Source organism: Ptychodera flava, chromosome 5 (genome assembly GCF_041260155.1).
Source record: "Ptychodera flava strain L36383 chromosome 5, AS_Pfla_20210202, whole genome shotgun sequence".
Taxonomy (NCBI): domain Eukaryota; kingdom Metazoa; phylum Hemichordata; class Enteropneusta; family Ptychoderidae; genus Ptychodera; species Ptychodera flava.
In genome coordinates, this window is record NC_091932.1 from 18,934,239 (window position 1) to 18,956,786 (window position 22,548).

At 39.1% G+C, this 22,548-nt stretch overlaps 2 protein-coding genes across 2 annotated transcripts in view; both read right to left on the reverse strand.

The window, feature by feature from the left end:
• LOC139132630 (uncharacterized) overlaps nt 1-22,548 on the reverse strand; it is a 41,981-nt gene that overhangs the window by 4,016 nt on the left and 15,417 nt on the right. The window lies entirely within an intron of this gene.
• On the reverse strand, nt 1,482-2,970 carry LOC139132632 (uncharacterized). Its single transcript, XM_070698903.1, has 2 exons — nt 2,873-2,970; nt 1,482-2,122 (listed from the first exon to the last, which is right to left on the reverse strand). Exon 2 carries the CDS (start codon nt 1,977-1,979, stop codon nt 1,482-1,484), a length of 498 nt encoding a protein of 165 aa, XP_070555004.1. The 5' UTR covers nt 1,980-2,122; nt 2,873-2,970.

Genomic DNA, 22,548 nt, shown 5'->3' on the forward strand with positions numbered 1-22,548 from the left:
CAGACAAATAGTTATTTTTGCATATTAATGACAGAAAACTGACGCTATTGCATACTAAAATGCTAAATATTCTGCTTGTCAAGACAGCAATGCCGAATGGCCATTGTTGTTTTTGAAAACTGAATTCTGATCAGGACTTATAAATGACTTTATCGTTTGGTAGCAGAAAAAGTTCAAAGTAAAAGCAACAGACTTCAACTGCGTATGAACTATTTGAAGCATTCAACAACAAACATTTCACGGTACCTGCCTGCCCCGATGCAGATCCAATATCGTGATCAATCGCGGGTCGCGGAAAAGCTGATGGAGACCAAAACAATTTCACGCCCTTCCGCCGACATGGAAACTTTGAGGGAGAAACCAACTTTTGAAACGGTCGATCGATCGTACAGTACACTAGTCCGCTAGAAAAGGAAGTCCAGATGTGCACTCCACGTACAGGGGCCGATGTACCTTTTTACGATAGGTATAGTCTGATTTGTATTGAAACGATCGTACTACATCTGCGTTTTTGCGAATGGCACTCTGAATGTGTCGTTGCGGACAAAGGAAGGGAACAGTGCGCCATATTTTCCAGCAGACGATCTGTGTGTGTTTTTCAGATTTCGCAAAAAACCTACCCGCACGCGGAAGGCAAACACAAATAATTCATTTTACGGCGTCAAATATATAACAAAATGATGCCCCATGAGACGCGTGTACCAGGTTCCTACTTATGTTGGCAGGTTTGAGGTAGAATGATGTAATTGATTTCTCATTGGCTACTTGTGTCACACCTCCTATTCTGATTGGGTAAATTGTTGTTTACGGGTTAAGGGTCAAAGACTTGTGTATTCGCGGAACAGGTCTCCTCAAGCCTTTTTTGGCAATCGCGGTGGGAAATAATAGTGCAAAACAAATTTACGTGTTTCGTGTAAGACTGATTTATAATTTAAAGGCTAAATTATTTACACACACGTAGAAATATGAACAAAATAGAAATCACAGTTTATCTTCTATTATTTGTCGAGTGAGCTCGAGCCTGTTAGGGCCGACACGCCTCACGGAAATCAGCGAAAACACATTCAATATACCTTATAATATTCAAATTCTTGCGCTGATACAATACAAAATTTCGTCCTTAACTGTACCTAGCCATCATCATTGTAATAGTGCTAACAGAACACAGTCTACTTCATCATAATCGAGTGACTGGGCATAGTTTCTATCGTACAGCTTGTATTTTCTAGCTTCGGGCTTACGACGTGCATGATTAGCAAGATATTCGGAAGATCCGTGTCAACGACCTTGTAAATATTAATATGCACAAATGAGCAACAATCTACATCGTAAAACAAATTGTGGTGTAAACTGTGTTTGATGGTAGTGTCGTTCCTTGTTGATCATGTTTACTATTTACATAAAGCAATAGGAGAATATTTAGATTAATCACGATATCATCTGAATATTATGTCACAAATCATACCTGTAGCTGTAAATGCTCAATCTGGAACATCAGTGGCTTCCTCGTGCATCAAAGCCGGCAAGCCGTCAATGTAGATAGTACCAACGTTCGAGGGATTCTTGTATACGAAGATCGCATGGAACCACGTGTCGTCTGGGAATGTAGTCTTGTACACCAAGTGTTTGAGGTAATTAGCGGTCGACGCTTGTGTCATAATTTGAAACACGATTCGGGGATCCGGAGTCGACTCAACAGACACACTGAAACCCCTCCCGCTTGGCGTGTGGCCACCCGTAGTGAAGACGAACCGCTCTGTGGTCGGATTACTGGCCAGGTTGTAGCGAAGCCACATTGACAGCGAGAACCCGGATGTACACTGAGCGGCATCTCCTAAGCAAACACTACTCACATCTTCAAACTTGACATAGTCATCTTCGAGCATCACAGCGCATGACTGGTCGGTTTGTCGTTGGTTTGATGGGTACGTATCCACCAACGTAACAGCTAAACCTCCTGCTTCTACAGTACCCGTCATGGGTCCCTTATACACAGGGTCATTTTCGTAAATCTGTGTAGATGACACTCCTGAACATGCCGATGGTTGTTGCTTGGCATAAGCGTCAGATCTACCTGAAAAATCCCAGGCGTGATCGGGACTTCCGAACGAACTGCTACAATCTGAAAGAAATAACAGTTTAGAAGTGCGAGAGAATGTCTCACATAGACTGTCGAGCTTCCAGCATCTCAGATGAAATTACTCTGCCATTTACCTCAACATAAGGCCGCACTGAGGACTAAAACATCGTTCACTTCGTGCCAAATAGCTAGCTTTATGTGTGTGTTTCCTTCCTTTCTGTTTTCACGTTTCCATTGTGTCTATAAATACGTCACGGCAGAACAACGTATGTAGGCAGGATATTCTAGGAACGAAATTTAAGTCAACGCAACTCACGTATTCCAGCAAGTCAGTCAAAAACCATTCTCATTACACTTGTGAATCAGTAACTTCTTTCTTTTACTTAATACAGCGACCATGAATAGTTCAGTTATTAGATGAATAATGTCGTCAGGTGCGCATGCGTATTACTTGTTTCAAAAGTAACGGAAATGTAACTGTAGAAAATCAAACGTTCGGCTGACCTGAAGGTAACGTGACATCGAGGCATTTACCTCTATATATGCTCTCATAAAAAGCCAAAGAAGCAGGTTTTGTGTTCAAGAAGTGAGATAAAATGAAACATTTTGGTAAAATTATCAGTAATCGGGAAACAATGAAAGTTTTTGAACACCCGAAGCCATCAAAGTTCGAGTTGGTTCATTCAGATGTGTGATACATGTCAACAGAAATTCTACGCATGCGCATCTGACGATGAACATTAGCCTTCCACGAAATAAATGTCGCTGAGCCGACAAGTTACTGTTACTTACCGGGGTTTGATGTGTCGAAGTTTGTTACAGGCAAGGCACTAACGGTCACGAAAACTTGTGTTATCAGAATCGTTGTCAGCGAAATACCCTGTAAAGAAGCAAATATATCTCACTTGACCGGCTCCTCGTGTTCTGCAAAAGCCGTTCAAACGAGAACGAACAAAGCCTATCTTGACTTCATATCGCTACTTGGCCCGAGGGTAAACACACTGTTCACTGTTTTAAAAGAGATGAAGCTATTATGAGGGATATAGGAAAACACGCAGATGTAAAATTATACGACACTGAAGAGTCAGTCATCATTTAGTAGATAGCTCATTTCCCTGATTTTTACGACGAAGTGATATAGCGCTTTAGGAGCCATTATATTACCATGCCCTGCCCGTCGCATCTTCATTGGTCGAGCTGAACCACGTGACTGACCACAAACCCACAGTAATGGTTTGTTTACATGCCCGTGAATATGAAAAATAAGATTAACAACTTAAAGTTTCGTAACTTTACAGCTGAAACGTAAATCATAATCAACCACAAAATAAACTGGAGCACTGTAGTTCAAGTTGAGATACTTTTTTTCTGAAAACATCTCCGGATTTGCCAATTTTTTACAGCGCGCGTGACAGTGCGTCGCGTATTGCTCAGTTTCTGGGGCCCAGCTGTCGTTCGCTCCTGAAATTTTCGCAAATTTTGACGGTTTTCTTCGGTTTGTTGATAATATAATGGAAATAACAGACTCCGCTGTGACCATTAACGTTTATTTAAGGGCGCGGGCTCGAGGAAAGCCAAATTAACGGGCGAGGCTTAGTTAATTTTTGGCTTTTCCTCTCGCCCTTGCCCATAAATAAACGTTATTGGTCAGCGCGTCGCCCGTTATTGCTATATTAGAAGCGGTTCATTAAATCCCAACTATATACACGCACTATTAATATCGGTTTTTGGTGTTCGTCGGGAGAGAGAGCAGTTTCACGTCTGAAGTGAGCTGCGTTTATTGCACGCCTTGTACTGTATCACGATATAGAAATATCAGGGCGTGACCGGGTGGTGGTAAAAGTGGTGAATCAGTAAATCTAGTATCAAATACTCTCCTTTATGTCATTCTCATGTCTTTGCTGGATATTAAGTTGTACACTGCAGTAGTGCAGTAATAAGTACAGAAAGGTGAAAGGCACTCTTGAGAGCAATAGTAACTCACTCATGTCATTGCAATGGCAATATTTTTTTATGCGTTAATGACATAATCTTTATCGAAACACCGACAAAACCTTAGATATGTCTAATAACTGCACTTATGAAGTAGTAGTGTACAGCTATATCCAAGAGGCTCATATTTTCTTTATCATCAAGGGGGCATTGGCTCTATAATTGATGTCCTTGTAGTGTGGGGTACTGTAAAATTGCCTTTGAGCTACTTTAATTTGCTGTGCAGACACTATTTGTCACTATAAAAGAAAGATCCACTTGAATCCATTAAAGTAAAAGAATATAATATTCATAAAGGAATATTTTCAGATATAAGTTGGTCAATGATTTGTTTGCAAAGATTGCCACTTTATGAGCAATAACATAGACTGTTGGCCATGACTTTATCTGACATATGGCGTGAATTGGCCATTATGATTATCATGTAAAAAGAAGTTTTGACCACTTTATTTATGAAAGTCGCTGTATCGCATCACTCCTATAAAATGCACGTAATCGACTACACCATATGACCATGAACGATAACAGACAGGTGTCGGCTAAACATACGAATTTTCGATGCGTTCTTTTGTATGTTTTTGGTACAACTGTACTCGTACCTATGTGCAATGCCCGTGAACTGACTGCAAAAAAAAATTTGAACATAATCACAATGGCGTTGCGGAGTGTCATAAGTCTTATTTGCTCGGCTGTTTACATGTATATGTGAGCATACGAACGAAGGTCACGCATAAGTTACAAGGGAAGGTCTCACTTGGCCTTACCTGTAAGTAGTTCGGTTACAGTAAAAATATAATTCCGTCAGCAATATCCACCGCCCGTTGATTTAATCCACTGTTAAAATGGCTGAATATTTATAGGTAGGCTGAAGAATTACAGGGTCAAACAACACGTACCATCAGGGTGATGCATCAGAAATCTCTCGGGCCAAGATATTTTTTCAACCGATTTTGTATTTTTCTATAATGGAAAACACTGTGGATTTGTATAACATATTACCTCTAGAATGCTAAACAAAATAAGTTCAACGGTGTGTTCTCGGTCGTCTCTCTACTAATATACTCCTAGCAATGATCAAAACTCAAAAATACTCGTCCGACCCTTGTGTTTCGTGTTTTGTCTTTGTAATTGTGTTTTTATCACATTTGTTGTTTTCTCAAAGCTGCAGAAGGATGCATCTTTCTTGCCCTCTGCTTCGCCTGGCAACGCGTTTTACTTCGTACAATTTTGTCTGACTTTGTTTAAAGTATTATTTGTCGCCTGTTGGACCGGAGTAGGCATATTTCGATGAGACCTTTGGGTGTGGCGCCTTAAATGAACTGCTTATTTGCAGCGAAACGAAATCCTAATAGCAAGTTGGTCAAAATACAGTTCGATATATAATTTTCATACAAATATTAATCATTCTATAAATCCTTTCATATGATATATGGTGGGTAGCAGTACAGAGTAAAAGATTAACCCCTAACATGTTTTACGTAAAAAACAGTCGGGTTTCTCTCGGCTTGATCGATTATGCACAGTTTAAATGAATTTCAAATTTGTAGCACATTGATGAGTACAAACTTCTGCTGTAAATTGACTTTACTCAGGGGTTACAGCTTCACCTTTTATTTTCGACAAAAATGAAAGACGGCCATCGATTTATGAAAATGCTTGTTATGCGACTGAGAGTAGTGTAAGAGTGTCTTGGATGGAATGGGTTCCGAGTCAACACCCGTTACATCAGTGAAGTCGACAGTGTTATCTTGTCTACTGAGTCAAAGTCGAGTTTATCGTATTGAATGTTCGATGCCATATGAAGACGTGGTATTCGTTGTCTGGTGAGAAAGTTTTTATTTCAACAGTTTAACAAGTAATTGACATGTTTTGACGTGATGAGTTTGTAAAAATTGTTAGTCGCTTTGTTGAGAAAATCAGTCAAACAGAGCAATAATTATTTGTGGGAGCTGAAATCAATTTTGTGCTGACGCACGAAAGAGTTATGAAACCCATGCAGTTAGGAACATTTTGAAGGCAATAACTAAAATTCCATCCCACGGGTACAAGAAACCCTGTCATCCGTCATGCGCGAATGCCATTGCATGCAGAGTACATAATTTATGCAATGAAGACCTAAAAACTGTCACAAATAAACGGCGTTTGGCAATGATGGCACGGATTTTTATCCCATAAACTTATTGCGAATATTTAAGGACCCGCACTTACTTCATTCACCCCCATGGAATTCTGAAAATTACAGACAATACCACACGAAACTTGTTCTCCTGACATCCTCAGTGTAAATAAAACAACGTAAGCTAAAACAAAAAAGAAATGTCTGTTTCTCATCCTAGACATATTGCAAAAATTATGCAGTGACGCGATTTGTTTTCTCTCTTTTTTTTTATTCTTCAACCAACAAGAACGCGTAAACAAGCATAGGAATTCATGCAGAGGTAGATGCACAGCAGTCATGGTGTTGCTTTAGTATTTTTGTATGGATCAGTTCATCTGTGGTTTGACTTTTAGTGCTGCAACAGCAATGCAGAGTTTTACAGCTTAATATAACGGTGACATCTGTGTACAGTTCTGAATGGAATGTTATTGTCAGTTATTTTGTTTACAGTTCTGTTTTATACAGCACTGTGTTATGCACTATCGTCGCGTATTTTTTCGTTTATATTTTTTTTTTTCATTTCCTCATGAGCAGAAAAAGGTTGACGCGGCGGGTCTGAATTGACGCGCGCGAGGATGAGAAACAAACTTTTTTTATTTTTCTTAGCCTAAGAGGCTAATTTTCAAACACTTTTTCTTATAATCGTAATGAAGTAAAAAAAAAAACAGCGGTAAAAGTTGAACTATGTGTTTAATGGTTACGCAAGAGTTACCGATACTTGAAATTCAAAATTGCCGCCATCCCATTGTTGACTCTTTAAGTGAAATTTTCGATTTTTGAAAAAACTAAGACAGTGAAGTTTTTTCTTACACCTAGAGCTTTAAAATGAGGCCGCCACAAGTGGTAAATCAGAAAAGATTTCTAAAAGTTTCAGGCGCATTCTACCTTAAAGTAAGAGACATGGCATGCTGTATGACGTTTGACGATGTTCTCTCACATATTAAGCCCTAGTTGATTCCACGGAACGTGAAAAATATTAATAACTTAGGTCGATGGACACAAACACTGTTGCATTTGGTAAACGGGAGAGTTATGTTGGGGTGATGACAGAGATACATGCACAATGCAATTTTAGAATAAAACGCATGAAATGATTGCCTGTACATGGGCAAGCGTTGTCTGTGACAATAATTTCATCGGCAATGCCAAGAGAACAGCTGTTGTGATTTGCCAGTACTCTGTGCGTAACTACAAGTAGTTATAGTTGTTCTCAGGAACAATTGTTTGTAAAGGCTTTACGCTTCTTTCGACCGTTTCTTTACAGACTGACGGTTGAACCATTTTGAGCTGTCACTTGACTCTAATGCCTGGACCGCTAGATGCAGTCTGCTTCCATTAAAACTACTCACCGCTAGACTTTCGGTCGTGACAGACGTACGGGAAATGCAGTGGCACACGAAACATCGCTTCGTTATGACGTTTCCCAGTCGCGATGCTCATACCTGGAGTACAACGCAAATTTCCTTGCTGTCGCGCAGGGCTCGAAATTAGCGGTACTCCCGCGTCCACAGACTGCCATCTTTTCCCTGGGGTTACCAAAATCCATGAAATGATAGCCCACACGGACTACCAAAGACTAGGACACAAAATTCAGTCAGTACTTGGCGTGCAATGGCAAATTTCTGAACTGACGTACTTAATGACAGGCAATGGGAGCGATGGTCAATGAAAACGCATTTTCATTGCATTTTGATCATAACGTACAGAAAGCCCATGGTCTATTTTAGCACTGCTACAGTATGTCTAGTCTCGACGTGCTGAGAAGGTCGTGGTCGTTGTCATGACGTATATCAAAATTTCATACAACTTTTTAGTATATAATCACTGTTGTCCATTAGGCTAAAAAAGATCGTTTCTGGTCACCGCGTGCGTCATTTCAGAACCTGCGCGTCATGGCATTTTTATTGGGTTACATACTGATCAGTACAGCTATCCTTGATATCCCTGTTTGCATGTCCAAAAATACTAAACAGAAAACGAAGTTTTATGCAGCCAGTGATAAAAGACAATAACTGTTGCATCAATAGTGCCAGACCAGCATTGTTAAGAAAAAAAGGGAAAAAAGAAAACCGCGTCGCCGCATCACTTTGCTGAATGTCAAGGACCAGAAACGTTTTCGGTTTTTTTTGGAGTTTTTTTTTGGAGGAGGGGGGGGGGGGGGCTCGGGCTCATACATGCCTGTTTCCTTTTGGTACTGGGTGTGTAAGTATTCACATCAAATGACTAGAAAATTCACTTCATGGGCCAAATCTTGAAAAAATTGCTTTTTCTTGTCTGCTTAATGAAAAACAATATCCCTAAACTATAATATGCATGGACTACCAGCCATTGTCACTGGACTACCAACTTCAGAAAATGGTAGCCCAAGTGGACTACCAGGGGAAAAAGTTAATTTCGAGCCCCGAATAATGTAAATTCTTCCAGGCACGATTCATCACTGACGTTAATGGGTGGCTGCATAGCTGTTCTCTTCTGGTACAGCCCGTTGATGAGACTTTTATTCCTTATACAGTCATCAGAATGTACCTTGTGAATTTAAATTGCACCTTTCCCAGTATTAGTGGTTGGCTTTATTAGATTTAACTTAGTCTGCATCACATGTGCTAAATATCAAGTCCCTCGGTAATCTCTGTCTGTTCCCTCGAAACGAAAATATATGTTTTCATAAACCATTTTATAGAGCACCCTTGTCTCTGTCTGTCTGTGCCTTTGTCTTTCAGTCTCTGTCTGTCTGTCTCTGTTTCTCTGCCTCTCTGTCGGTCTCTCTGTCTCTCTGTCTGTCTCTCTCTCATTCCCCCCCCCTCTCTCTCTGGTGATCGAAAATGGGAACTCGACTTCCTAGTCAGAGACACCCGCCAAAGCGGCACCCTGGTCGGATCGCCAGCGAGATATATACGTAGTACTATGATGGCTTACAGCCGCAGTATGCCAAAATGGTGTCCGATGGTGGTCCCTCTCATGACGGTAAAATGTTATAGTCTTGCATCTAAAATATGTTAAAATCCGTATCCTAAAAGACAACGTGTGTTTTCTTATCATTTTACATTGTACATTGTAAAATGATTTAATCATGAGAGATCAAGAAGAGAACAAATTTGAGTGAAGCAATCTGACAAGTGATATGTACTTATTAGTGTCCTGGAAACGCATCCTTCACACCTGACAATGTGTCATTTCACTAATTACGATGGGCCGCTACAAATGTTGAGTTGTATAGTTTATGCTACAGTTGCCGTCTAAGCATACATGAGTGGTAGAAATATACATTCTTATTGTCATGGTTTCAATACAAAAATATCATATCACTAAGGTAACTGGAATATCTTATGCAGCGATATGCAAGTAAAAACCTCTGCTTTTGACAGTCATATCATGGAAAATGGCAGGTTACTTTTTATAGTCTATCAATTGAACAATAATTATCTCCAGAATATAGCTTATATCAGACACTGAATAATCTAGTTAATGGCGTTTTCATTTCCTTCGACCATGTATCTCGTTGATTCGTACATGGTGTACATTGTGCTTCCATTACAGTGAAAAGCTTTTCATTGTATGATTCTCAATGTGCCTAATACACAACTTCGAGCTACAATAGCTGCAAATATAAAGGGTATATCACTTACCTTATTAAACAGTACCTGTGCAACCATTGTTGTCCTCATCAGATACTCAATGGACGATAACAAACCTTTCTGGAAATCCTAGTGTTCATGGGTCTGTTTCGTTACCTGTCGTCACCGGAATAGCTTTTTTGCTTTGAGAGATGGCCACCCTTAATACAGTTACTGTTGTTTAACGGACTTGCGTAGTATGTGCGACAATCGACACTCTCAATGTGAAAAATCCTTGGATGCATACAACTATAATCTCATTGGACGAAATCCCGCGGCATCATTAAACGCGTAAGCAACTTTGCGACGGACGCAGTCTTAACATCTCAATTCTAATTGGATGAAACGGCGAGTTGGCATGGTGATCGTGATGCAGCGCCGACCAAATAAGTTTAATACAAATATACATAAAACACTCATATATATGCAAAATGAGGAAACGTGACCAAGAAAGAAACCAACAAAACGATCGCGAGATCAGTTGGCCTTGCAATGCTAAAAATACGAAGACCATTATTTCAAGGGTTGATGTTTGAAATTACGAATTTCGAAGCCCGTGATAATAAGAAGAATCGCAATCGCTTGTTGTCCTTACTTTGAATTATGTTATTTTACGGTAAATTAGGATTCGGTCAATGCAGTGCATTTCACTTATGTCTTTTTAGTCGCTGTCTTTCTCCGAGTTTATAAGCGATGTGTTCATTGCTTTGATAAAGTTATTGTGCATTGTGCGACGTGAGTGTACGAGTGTGAATACTTCACGAACTCTACCATACAACGTGTGGAAAGGTAGCTGTCAGAAAAATTGTAACAACTATAAGCTCGGTAATTGACCAATCTTTTTTTGAGATTGGGGATTTGGCCGAGCGGTCTTTTTCTGTGGCATCTCCGCTAGGTGACTGGGGCAATACGTTTTGAGTTCGAACCCGATTGAAAACACCATATTCAACGAGCAGTTTACAATAATGTAGGATTTGCTGCCAAATTATACTATTGAACACCAATTTTAACAGTACCAAACAACATTCCTTATCACTTTACTGTCATCGTGAGTTCGATCTCAATGCATGGGTGATTATGTTGTTTTGGCTTTTTATTTCTATTTCTTTGTGCGTTACATGTAAGCCTACAGAGAAACACACACACTGTAAGGAACTCCAAACGTTACGTATGCGTACGTTCCTGAAAAATAGTTGTCAGATTAACCTAGCCGGAGCCATATTGGAATTGTTGTTTGTTTGGATTGCCTTAGCTAAAGACAGAAAATAGGAAAGCTTAAAAAACGCCTGCAAGGACGTATTGTAGATGAAATGTAGTAAGTACACTCTGTTTGATCTGCAGTTGCAAAGCAAAACCTGTTATGCAAGAACAAATGCTCATTTGAAAATTGTCAAATTTCACCGTTCAAGTCAGCAGTTCTCAAAATTAGATCAAACGATATCGTAAACATATCGACTTTACGATTATCTATTCACTACGACCAAACGCTATAGCTACTGTTATAAGCTACTGATGAACTGTATACGTGAAGAAGACTCTGGAACTGACAACGAGTGATGATGTAGAACTCTAACTTGTTCATTGAATACGGAACCATGGCTAGGCCTCACAGTCCAGCCACTGAGTCCGGCCTGTGCATGGAGCTAAGCTCCATGGTCTTTGATTCTGCCTGTGACTGCCGATTCTTTATTTTCCGGCTTTTGAAAGTCCCATAGGGTGTATTCCAAGATTGATGCCATCATGACAACTATATCCGAAAGCGATATAGCCTTTTAATCGCCCGCGAGATGGCCTTTGACTGCAGGACTTATGATCTTTCGATTTGTCAATTCCTGCTTTTTCAACGGCACGTGTGACGACGTGATTGTCGGGTAAGCGACGACAAGATCGTGTCTAAAATTTTGCAACAGTTGCAACTTCATGACTCAAATAATGAGAAAAATTCCTTTGCTCAAAACACTATGGCGCGGCTTGCCTACGAACAGGACATAGTCCGACAGCGTACTTAAGGCGGTGTTACATTGTTTAAAACAAAAGACACCGACGTACAGATAAAGAAACAAAGACGGACGTGATAATCGTGAGTAGCTAGAGTTTCTTTTTATAGAGTTATTGGATGGGTTATCGGGTTGATTGATCAGATACCGGTAAAAATAAAGCAATATCGGGCCCGATACACTAAAACCTTTTTGAGAGAACACTGCATACGAACCGCCAGAATCAGTAGGATGGCTTCATTTTGTACCCTGGATTATCTTAAACAGGAAAAACATTTAAAGAAGTACCAAGTACAAAATCGCTACATTTACAAATCTCTGGGTATTATCCCAGTCTCCCAATCATGGAAAGGAAGTGGCGAGTGTACAATAGAGCGTAATCAAACGGTGATAGATCGATCTGGAACCAGGTTTTGTTTAAATTATCAGTTAACCCGAATGACATGAATTCAAAGACTTCACTGTCGTGATTTGTCACGACATATGTATGAAAAGTTTAGCGGCAAATGAAACATCGCTTCAGTATTGAAATTCTATCTGTCATGGTGCCCATCCCCGGGTAAGCAGCAAACAATTCCTAATTATCGGTAATTTTTCCAGAAACCCTCTAAAGCAGTATTCAAGTCTCTCGTTTGAGGAAGATTAGCTTTAATTATAGCTTTTGAACGAGGTTGTTATTACTTAAACGGTGCATAGTACTGTATTATGAGGGTGTGTAGCAAATTGAAAGTTTTTAAGGATTCATTAACGCATCTTCTCGAGCTCCTTTCTACTAAGTTTGACCACAGTGACGCTCCTTTATCGTAGCTCACTTGCTTTTTTCTTACCCCAGGAGAGTTGGTTACCTAGGCATGTAATTAGCTCGTAGGTCATGCAGATAGGGTTGTGTAACAGAACCCCCGTCGACTGAAGTTGACAATATGCCATCTATGAGAAATGCTGTGATAGAGAAGTTTAATATACAGGAAAGTTTGCAACTCAGGGATGGAGGTTGCGAATCAGAGGAATACGAGAGCATTATCCTATAGCACTGGATGCTTTTAGACAATCAGCTGTTTTCTCAATGACTATACGTTCAGGGATGAAACACACAAAATATAGTCAAGTCTTGAATTTTGCTATCACTTTCAAAAATGAAATTTTCATTTCCATGTATACCTACGTCAAATGCTCATCGTAGCAAACCGTTGCATTGTATATTTACGATGTTACCAATGCATGCTAAATATGTTCATGGACTTTTTGTATATTTTCATATCGCTTTCGTTACAGAAATATTATAGCCACAATACGATTAATATATCAAGCAAAGTTTAAGTATTTTACTTTATGACATTTCATAGATCCAAAGCGAGAATGGTTGAGTAGTAATACGGTGCGTTGATTTAAGAATACATGTATGTTTAAATTTAAACCGTGTGAGACGCAGTCAGCTTGAAGAGTGTATTGTAAGTTGTCTAATTTAAGAAGCAGAGGACAAAATGAAAAGCTCATCAAGCGACAATATTAGAGAATGATGAAAAAAAACCGCTTGTGTGATTATATACCGGGGGCCTGCTGTTGTGATGCAATATAAATTTTTACTATAACCCAAACGGGATTCGAACCCCCACATACTCCCGGCAACATCGCCTAGCTGCTAGGCCTCACACAAAAACCAGTCGGCCACCGCTTCCAACGCAAAAGAGTCGGTCACTGTAACCGAGTTAGATGTTACAATTCTGTGCTCGACCAAGCAACACAGTGTGCGCGTAGCAGACGACACACAGACACAGTACACACACATATAGTAATCGGAAAAGCACGAAGCTTTTTACTGAGCTATCAGACAGACTCGGGGACAAGAATTAGAATGAAACAATGCTGAGAGCAAACAATACTAAATCAACGGTTTCACGCACTAACCTGAGTGTAAGAATGATGACCACGCCGAGGAAATAAATACCGTGGTTCCAGTTACCTGATCTACATATTTTTACCGACTCTAAACGTTTTGAAGCCTTATGGTATGGAAACCTGTAAGTGGAAATATATAACTAATCCTATCAAGCCATTGACAGCCCAGCTGGTTCAGTGCGTCTCACTTGCTTAATTTGGAAGGCCCGTTGCCTTATGGTAGAAAATCAGGGCCGCGTAGGGAATGAGTGGTTGTTAGAGGATCTTAGTGTAAATCTCTATAAATTGACACTATGCATACAACTAAATACTTTCAAAACAGGATAGTGGGAGTCCTGAAGTGGGTTTATTTTTGACACTTTATCCTGATCGCAACAGAAGATATATTTGAGAATTATTTGAGGTTTATTTTTAGTACTCTTACTTTATTTTTTAAAACTTATTTGATAGACAGTCGTTCTTTCAGTGCTGAAATAAAAATAGGTTTTCGGAGGAAAAAAACTATCTACATACAATTGGCATAGACCAGTCTTTAGAGAGCGGTCCGTCTTCCCGGAGGCACATCCTCCACAAATCGAGCAAATCTAGTCCAAGTAACATGTTGATTTTTGAGTTACATCGTATCACACATCATTGAAAATGCCAAATCGGTAAAACAAAGCTTTCACAAAGGTTAATGTTCAAATGCAGTATGCATGCATATGACGATTTAGTACTTGCATTTAAAAATGAATCAATTTAGGAACATGCGTGAGAAATATGGCTCTACAAATTGCTGACAATATTTCTATAACCGCTACATAATATTTATGTGTGCGTAAAAAAGGAAGTGCCCAATATCTACGAGTAGAACTGTGTAACACAAATTTATATTCTCTGCTCATATATCCCTTATAAATCTGCAGCTATATAATATGAAAGTATGGGGCGGGGAACTTTTGATGGTATAGATGGATGCGATTTGAATCCCTTTGTTCACTCCCTGGAGAAATAAATTTTCTATTTTCACAAAAGTCAACTGGTGAAACCTTTTGTTTCTACATTATCTTCAAAATTAGCCTCGACAAGGGTTGACAAAAATGAATTCATAGTACGAGAGTTCGAATGTCTGTCTCATCGGCTCACTCTACCTAACCAAACTTTCAAGTACGTACCAGCTTTGCTCAATTATCGGTTGTATGCGGTTCTGTTCAGCTACCACTCAGAGCCAGATATTTTCAACAACATAAAGCACTTCTCTCTTTTCAGTGATCTACTTCACAGAATTAGAAAGGCGTTAGTGTCAAAGATTTGTCGCGACATAGGAGTAAAAAGATTATTTGCGAATGAAACATCGCTTCAGGAGTGAAATTCCATCTGTTGATGTGCCTATTCCCCGGTAAGCCGTAAAGCTTTCCCTGTTAAGGGTAATGCTATTGTTTCTCTCTCGAACCATTAGTTGCATTGTGTATTGAAAGTCCGGAGATATAAATCTATACTTAGAACTAATGAAATGTTTGCTATCGTCTCGTTTATATGTTTAAATTTAAAGCATGAGACAGTCTGTCGTGATGATCGTAAATACAAAAAGCTTGATGAGTGTTTTTTTAAGATATCTGATCAAGAAGAAAGGACAAAATGAGACACGCATCAAGCGACTATGTTGGAGATGAAAAACTGCTTGTGTGATTAATTACCTGGGCCTGCTGTTGTGATAAAATTAACATAAAATGGATGTTAAGAGCAAACAATGCTGAATGCTGGGATTCACGCTCTCAGATTAAATTAATTAAAATCATTAATCCGAGCGTGAGAATGATTATCACGCCGAGGAAAAATCGTGTGGTTTTATGTTACTTGATCAACTTATTTTTTGTTCGCCGACTCTAAACTTTTTCAAGCCTTATGGAAATGCAGAAGTGGAAATAAATTAAGAAGCACATTTAACCATTGACAGCTAGGGCGGTTCAGAGACGGTCAGAGTGTAAACGTCTATTAATCGAATACTGCAGTGTACACAACTAAATTCTTTCAGGAAAGGATCAGGGACGCCCTGAACGAAGTATATTTTTGTCATTTTATCCTGATCGCTACAGGAAATATATTTGAGAGTTTTTCGGGTTTTTTCGTTATTCTCACTTTATTTTTCAAAATTTATCTGATAGACTGTTTTACTTCCAGTGCTTGAATGAAAACAGGTTGCACTGTCGAAAAAAAATAGACGAGCTCTATGAAGGGACATTATGCTCCATTTGTTTATGTATTGTTTATATATCTAGTTCGAGGAAATTCGTTAATTTTTTTAGTTACAGCACAAATGAACGAAAACGTTTAATCTGTAAAAATGCCTTTAAAACGTTAATGTTCCAGTGCAGTATGCATGCTCATGACCGTGTGGTACTCGTCCGTAAAATGTTTCAAACGTTTAAAAATAGTTTAGACAGCAAATGTCACGTGTTCATCATTGTTCACATGTATGTGATCAAACTGATTTTAGAAAATTTCACAGGGTCAGTAGTTGTAACTTCTGATAACTTTTTAGTTATTTTTGTTGTATATGTCAACCTTGACTGAAACCCTCCCCCTGGAGATTTTACAGAAATACATTTCCGGAAAGCCTGTTTATCAAGCTAGAAAAATCAGGTTGCCAGGCTGCAAGATATCGATACTGGGTGTGGTCGTGAGTAGCTGTTGTCATGGTGAACATGGCGTTATCTTATGGATGCTCATACAATGAATAAACGTGACATCTTGGCCTTCAAGAAATGACTATCTCGGGTTGTATTTTGGTACCATGACCAACAAAGCCAACTGTCAAGATCACCTTAATAATGAGGTATTGAAATTCGATCACCACTTTTAGAGTGTTATATTAGCTTTGATGATTTCAGTCGATTAACGAATTCGGACGCGCACACGCTTTAGAACGTTTCTGCGCAGATTTAACTCCAGCCTGCCGCAAATGGGTTATTTTGTAGCGCATGTATTTAACATAACCTGTCATTGTTGAAATTGCGATTTTACCTAATTTTTTGACCCAATCTCTTAGAAATACATGTGACCTATAACCTTGTCGTATTTTGATCCCCTAGGAAGCTGGTTTATATTCAATATGAGCGAAAAATTAACATTTCTCTCCAATTTACATAGCGCATATTACCCATTCACCTGGAGATATTGTAAAAAGTAGCGTGGTGACACCCTTTTATTAAAAGTGTAAACTAAATGGTATTATGTCAGGATTTTATTCGCCAAGTTTGGTAAAAATGACACCATTCAAAGCGACAGGAAGAAAGTTCGAAAATTATGTAGTGATATAATTTCGATATCGTCATTTTGTAGTCGATACTTATGTTAAAATTTCTTTACAAACATCATGAAAACTATACATTCGATAGATATGGATCTTAAGTCTTGGTATTTATTAAAATTAACTCATTTGCAAAGCGTTTTATAATTTTTTCTTTAGTTTAAGTGAATTATATCATTTTTATTTATTTCTAAAGACGCCATTTTAACGTCCGTTTCCATGGAAACGAGCGTGGTGACCCCCATTTTTTATTTCATTTTTGCACTTGCACAACTTCCAGGAATATTTGTGCAAAGTTGCAAGAAAATGACACCATAACCTAATTTTGACGTAATTCGTAGTACTTCACCTTAAGTTAAGTAACTGACATGAAATTATATACACCCCTAAAATGGGAGTACTAATATCTTAGGCCAAGTTGAGCGTTTGATACCATTCAACAACAATAATTCGATATAGTTTAAGGTTTAGGATATAAAAAATGAGTCTGATGCCATACAAGCAAGGGTCAAAATAGAAAACGTAAAATTTTGTATGTTGTAGAACATGTTGTAATATATTTTTTCCGTTCTCTTTAAAAATGTTTGGCAAAGAATGCATACATACATACATACATACATACAAACGTGCGTGCGTGCGTGCGTACGTACATACATACATACATACATACATACATACATACATACACACACCTACACACACACACCTACACACATACATACATACATACATACATACATACATACATACATACATACATACAGACCAGTACATCCACTCGACCCAACTTATTTCACTTTACACGTTTAAAACTTTTAAATGTGTAAACTGATCATTCTAATTCGGCTCCTGTATCCGTCAGGCCTGCTGATCAGATTTTGATTAAAATGTTGATCTTCGTGAGTCAGTCTTTACGAAGACGTTGACGTTTTACCTGTTCTTGCTCACGTTAAACGCAAGGAGCGCTTTGCATTGTCGAATGTATTATTGTGGTCAAATTGTAGCATTGTGTGCAGTTTATATATTTTGCAGTTACTTAGCAACAGAGATTCGTGATGTTCACGGGAATGCAAACTAACAACTGGGCAAGTTTTGTTACAAACATTAATGAACTTTTATTAGTTGCGTAGTGCTTACCATGTCAGTATTAACGTTTGCATTACGATGATTGCTCTTGACAATGACATATGTAAAATTGTTGGCAATGCTTTATTGTTCTCTCTAAAACTGTTTTTCACGTACTATAACCTGCTGAAGAAACTGACGACACTCCTGGCAAACGTCTCATTGCCCGGCCAGCCATGCCCAACGAACGCGAAGTTGTTTCATCCGATGCCATTCTAGTCGTTGTGCAAATCACAGTTGCAAATACAAGCCACACACACAACGACATACAGAGCATGCAACTTACAATAAATTACTTTGAAATTTATGGAACACTATACACTTGATAATGCTATGAAATGTTAATATTCTTAACAACAGACAAACTGGTTAAATAATTCATTTGTCAACTGTTTACCACCTGATCTGGATACTGGGCACAACCTTTTACAGTCAATGCCCCACGTTGGGCGCCATTTATATGTCACACCTGAGAGTTGACAAAAATTTGTTTGAGTTGTGCTAGGCGTGACTATAAGAAAGTATATTGTCAAACGGCATGAAAGTCTGTGCCTAATTTAACAGTTAAAATGTTCCTCACTTCCGCTCCACTGAGACCTATTAACCTGGTCGCGATAGTTCGCTCAGATAGGTGGTATTCACTTCTAAGTGAAAGCTATCTCACAATTATATCAGTTGGCATAACAGTTCCGCCAACAACAATATTTATTACTCAAGAATAAATCAACAACAACAGCGGGTATTCGCAGATACCCCTGCACAATACAATAAATTACCCACAATACTCTTTGATTTGTATCCTTGAAGGTTACTTTTCTAAAAACTTTTTCAGTTCTGCATGTAAGCACTAGTGTGCAGCATTAGAATAATTTTTAAATAATATCTAGTAAAAGTACGTTTAGATATTTCAGTGAAAGTTTGAAAATAACCACTAATCAACCATAAAGTCACATTCTGCAGGTACTACAAATGCCATAGTTTTTAGGCAGCAAGTTATGACGAACTGAAGGGGTCATTCTCTGAGAAAGGTTAGCATGCAAATTTCTTTTGTCACTTCCATTGCAAAAAATCAATATCCTTTTGTTTCATAAAACAGTCTCCCTACTTTCCATCACATTATTCTGTATGGCTGAGGACACAATCTTTGGCAAATTTCACAAAAATACTATCTCCTCTCTCACTTATACATAATTTTCCAAATTATTTAAAATGAGAATTGAGAAGAATGGTGTGCATAAAAGTACGTTTTCAAAATTTTGATAAATAGTCTGTGAATTTGTCTACACATGGGAGACATAGTAGACTTCACTCAGGTATCTCCGAGGATACAAATCGCAATGAATTACGGGAAATATACAGTACTGTGCCCTGTATTGTACAATGATTGACAACTTGCTAACAATTATAGCAAGACTGACAGTAATACATCAAAGAAATTGTTTCCGTGACGTCACAATTTGCTTGAATAACACTGAAAATATGGTAGCTATGTGCTAGTACGCCTTAATGTCTTTAAACTGGCTTTACTCAAAACACATAGAAATACACCGGTTCTCTGTTCATATGGTGTACACTCACAAAAAGTCAGTAGTCTAATTGTGACAACTTTACAGTATTTCCGGTCACTATAGTAAATAAAAGTTATCTCAAAGTTTGAACACAATGTAGTAATTTACAAGTGTACAGAAAATAAAAGTAGCCTATAGCAGTGAGGCTTTAACTCTAAACTGATACTCGAACAATGCAACAGTTCAGTAAAATTCAGTAAACACTAAACGACAATCTGAAATTGGTTGTAGTTCTATCAAACTAATACAACAGTATTTCAGTGTCAGACAACTTGTACAAACACTCATACTATTCTAAGCCTTCTTGTAGGGAAATAACAATCGCCCACTTTTCGAACCAATTCCCACCCACGATCCAAACTATAAACGTCCCTCCAAGCGGCGAAGAATCACTCATACAAAATCGACTTACACTCATGTGTGTGAGATTATTAAAGCACGATTTCGATTCCGCCGAAAGTTCGGATTTGTAAGTAAAGTTTACACGGTTCGGAGGACGAGGACAGGATCCTTGTTATCCTACAACTTACAAGCGTGTATATCTACTAAACCTGATCGTTACTGTTCCTGACGTCCGGTCCGGTAGCACGGCGTAGCGTTGAAGGTGCATAGAAGTTCCACATATAGGCTGGTGAGTTCCCATTCGTGCCGAAGCTTCCATTCTGTCCTTTCACTCGTAGCTACGTCACTCGCCCACACGTGGTCGGGGCTCGATGGATCGTTCTGTCAGAAATTGTCTCTCTTACCACATATGAATGCTCTCTAAATGTTCTGAGTCTCACCCGTACTAGGCGGTGTGATGGTTGAGTCAATTCCGACGTTCACAACGTCGGAACAGAAAGTTTGAAATTCGACTGTACACAAGTCGCGTCCGGTCCCATACCGTCTTCCAGCTTCTTCTTCTACGTCACCAGACATGTGACATAGATACGTCATAGCCCGCCAATTATTGGCGCTTAGCCGCTCAAACTTTCTAGGCTAGTGTTCTGTTCGCTGGCTACCACACAAGACCAGCAATAAGTTTTTGAATTCATCGTCTTCATTCAAAGGTACGAAGATTTATAGAGTCTATATCTCAAGCAATAACATCGCGTGTCCTCCGAACAATCATTTTATTATTGTGTAAGTGTACTGAGTGCACAAAATACATTCACTCAATCATACGTGTAGAAATTGTCTGACAACATATGGAAGTTACTTTTTCTATATTGATAATAAAAAATGAGTGAAACCACACATGTGATACGTAGTCAGTAAGCAGCTGGCACGACTATTAAAACACTACACTACAGATTCATCCCAGCAGCAGTCTTACCTGAACATGTGTGTAATGTTTGATTTTGATTTGCTCTACCGCACTTCCCGAAGTGTGTTGTTATGCAATAAAGTATTATTATTACTATTAAAACACACATACACACATACATAGATACATACACCATAGATACATATATACATACGTACATTCATACATACATACCTACATACATACATACATACATACTATTTGTACATACATACGTATTATACGTTACATTCGTACCATATACATATATATATATTTATCACATGAACTGGCCCGTATCTCCACCTGTGTGACGTACACCAGCACGGATAGAGAATCCATATTACTGCTGTTGTACGTCATCAACCGGAACTTTTTTCCTGCAATGGTACCGTTCGTACGGGCACGTCGCGACATAGACCGATTTGTCGTGATCGATACCGTGCTCGTGGCATTTTGACAAAAGGTGACCCGACAAATCCAGATAAGGAAACATAGAAGGCATGCCCAACAAAATTTCGAGTCGCTAAAGCTTTAGCTATCCCAAAGAATCGAATGCGGATACCGTCGCTGGTTTGGCTCAGTAACGTCACGGCTCCAGTCGCAAGGCTCAATGTGGACGTTGACGTCGTCGCGTCGTACTATACCTGGCGATCGCCAAGCGACGTCGTATCTGGCGATCCCGGTTGGCGATAAACTCGAAAGACACACCTCAACGAAAGTTCAACTTAATAAATGAATTCCTTATAAACTTCGGGAAAGCGACATAGAAGGCACAAATAAGTCATTGACGAACAACGATAAATTTCCTTCATCACACAAATTATTCCGTGTTTCTCGATCGGATCAAACCTGAATCAAACCTGAGCTGTCGACCTGTAGCGTAAACTCTGCAGTGCAGCGCTGTAGAATCCGATGCATTTCGAAAGTTGACTCCGACAACACTCACAACAGAACAGAGTTCCCGTCAAGTAACAAAATTGGGATGTACCTACGGGGGATATATGTGTCACAGCAAATATCAAAGTCCGTATGACGAAAACATTGACGACTGAGATAGCCACCGGCGGAGACCGGTGACGCGCAGTGCCCACTGTACAAGCGTACACTGTGTGAGTAGCCTACTGTGTCATCGATCTGAAACTTTCGGGCTCGCCAAGGCCGTAAACTTGTGATATTTTAAAAGCCACAGCATCTCTAAGAATGATCACTACTGTTTCGATCGTGCCGTTGCATTCGCTTTATAAATATAATTGTAAATATTCTAAATAACTCAAAATACTATCGTTATCCGTCGCCAGCGCGGTGAAAGCTATGTCCGCCGATGGCAGACTTGCCTTGGCATCGCTCCAGCGCGAGACAATGATTGACACGCGCACGTGACCGAATCCGTATGTCTGATTGGTGGAGGTACCATTCCATGTATCAATTTTTTAGCTTAATGGGATTTATGAATGAAAGTATACCTGTAAACATTTGCACATCTCCTGGGTGACGGACCGCTTACTCATTAAAAATAAGTAATCCGCGTAAATAAAACACAA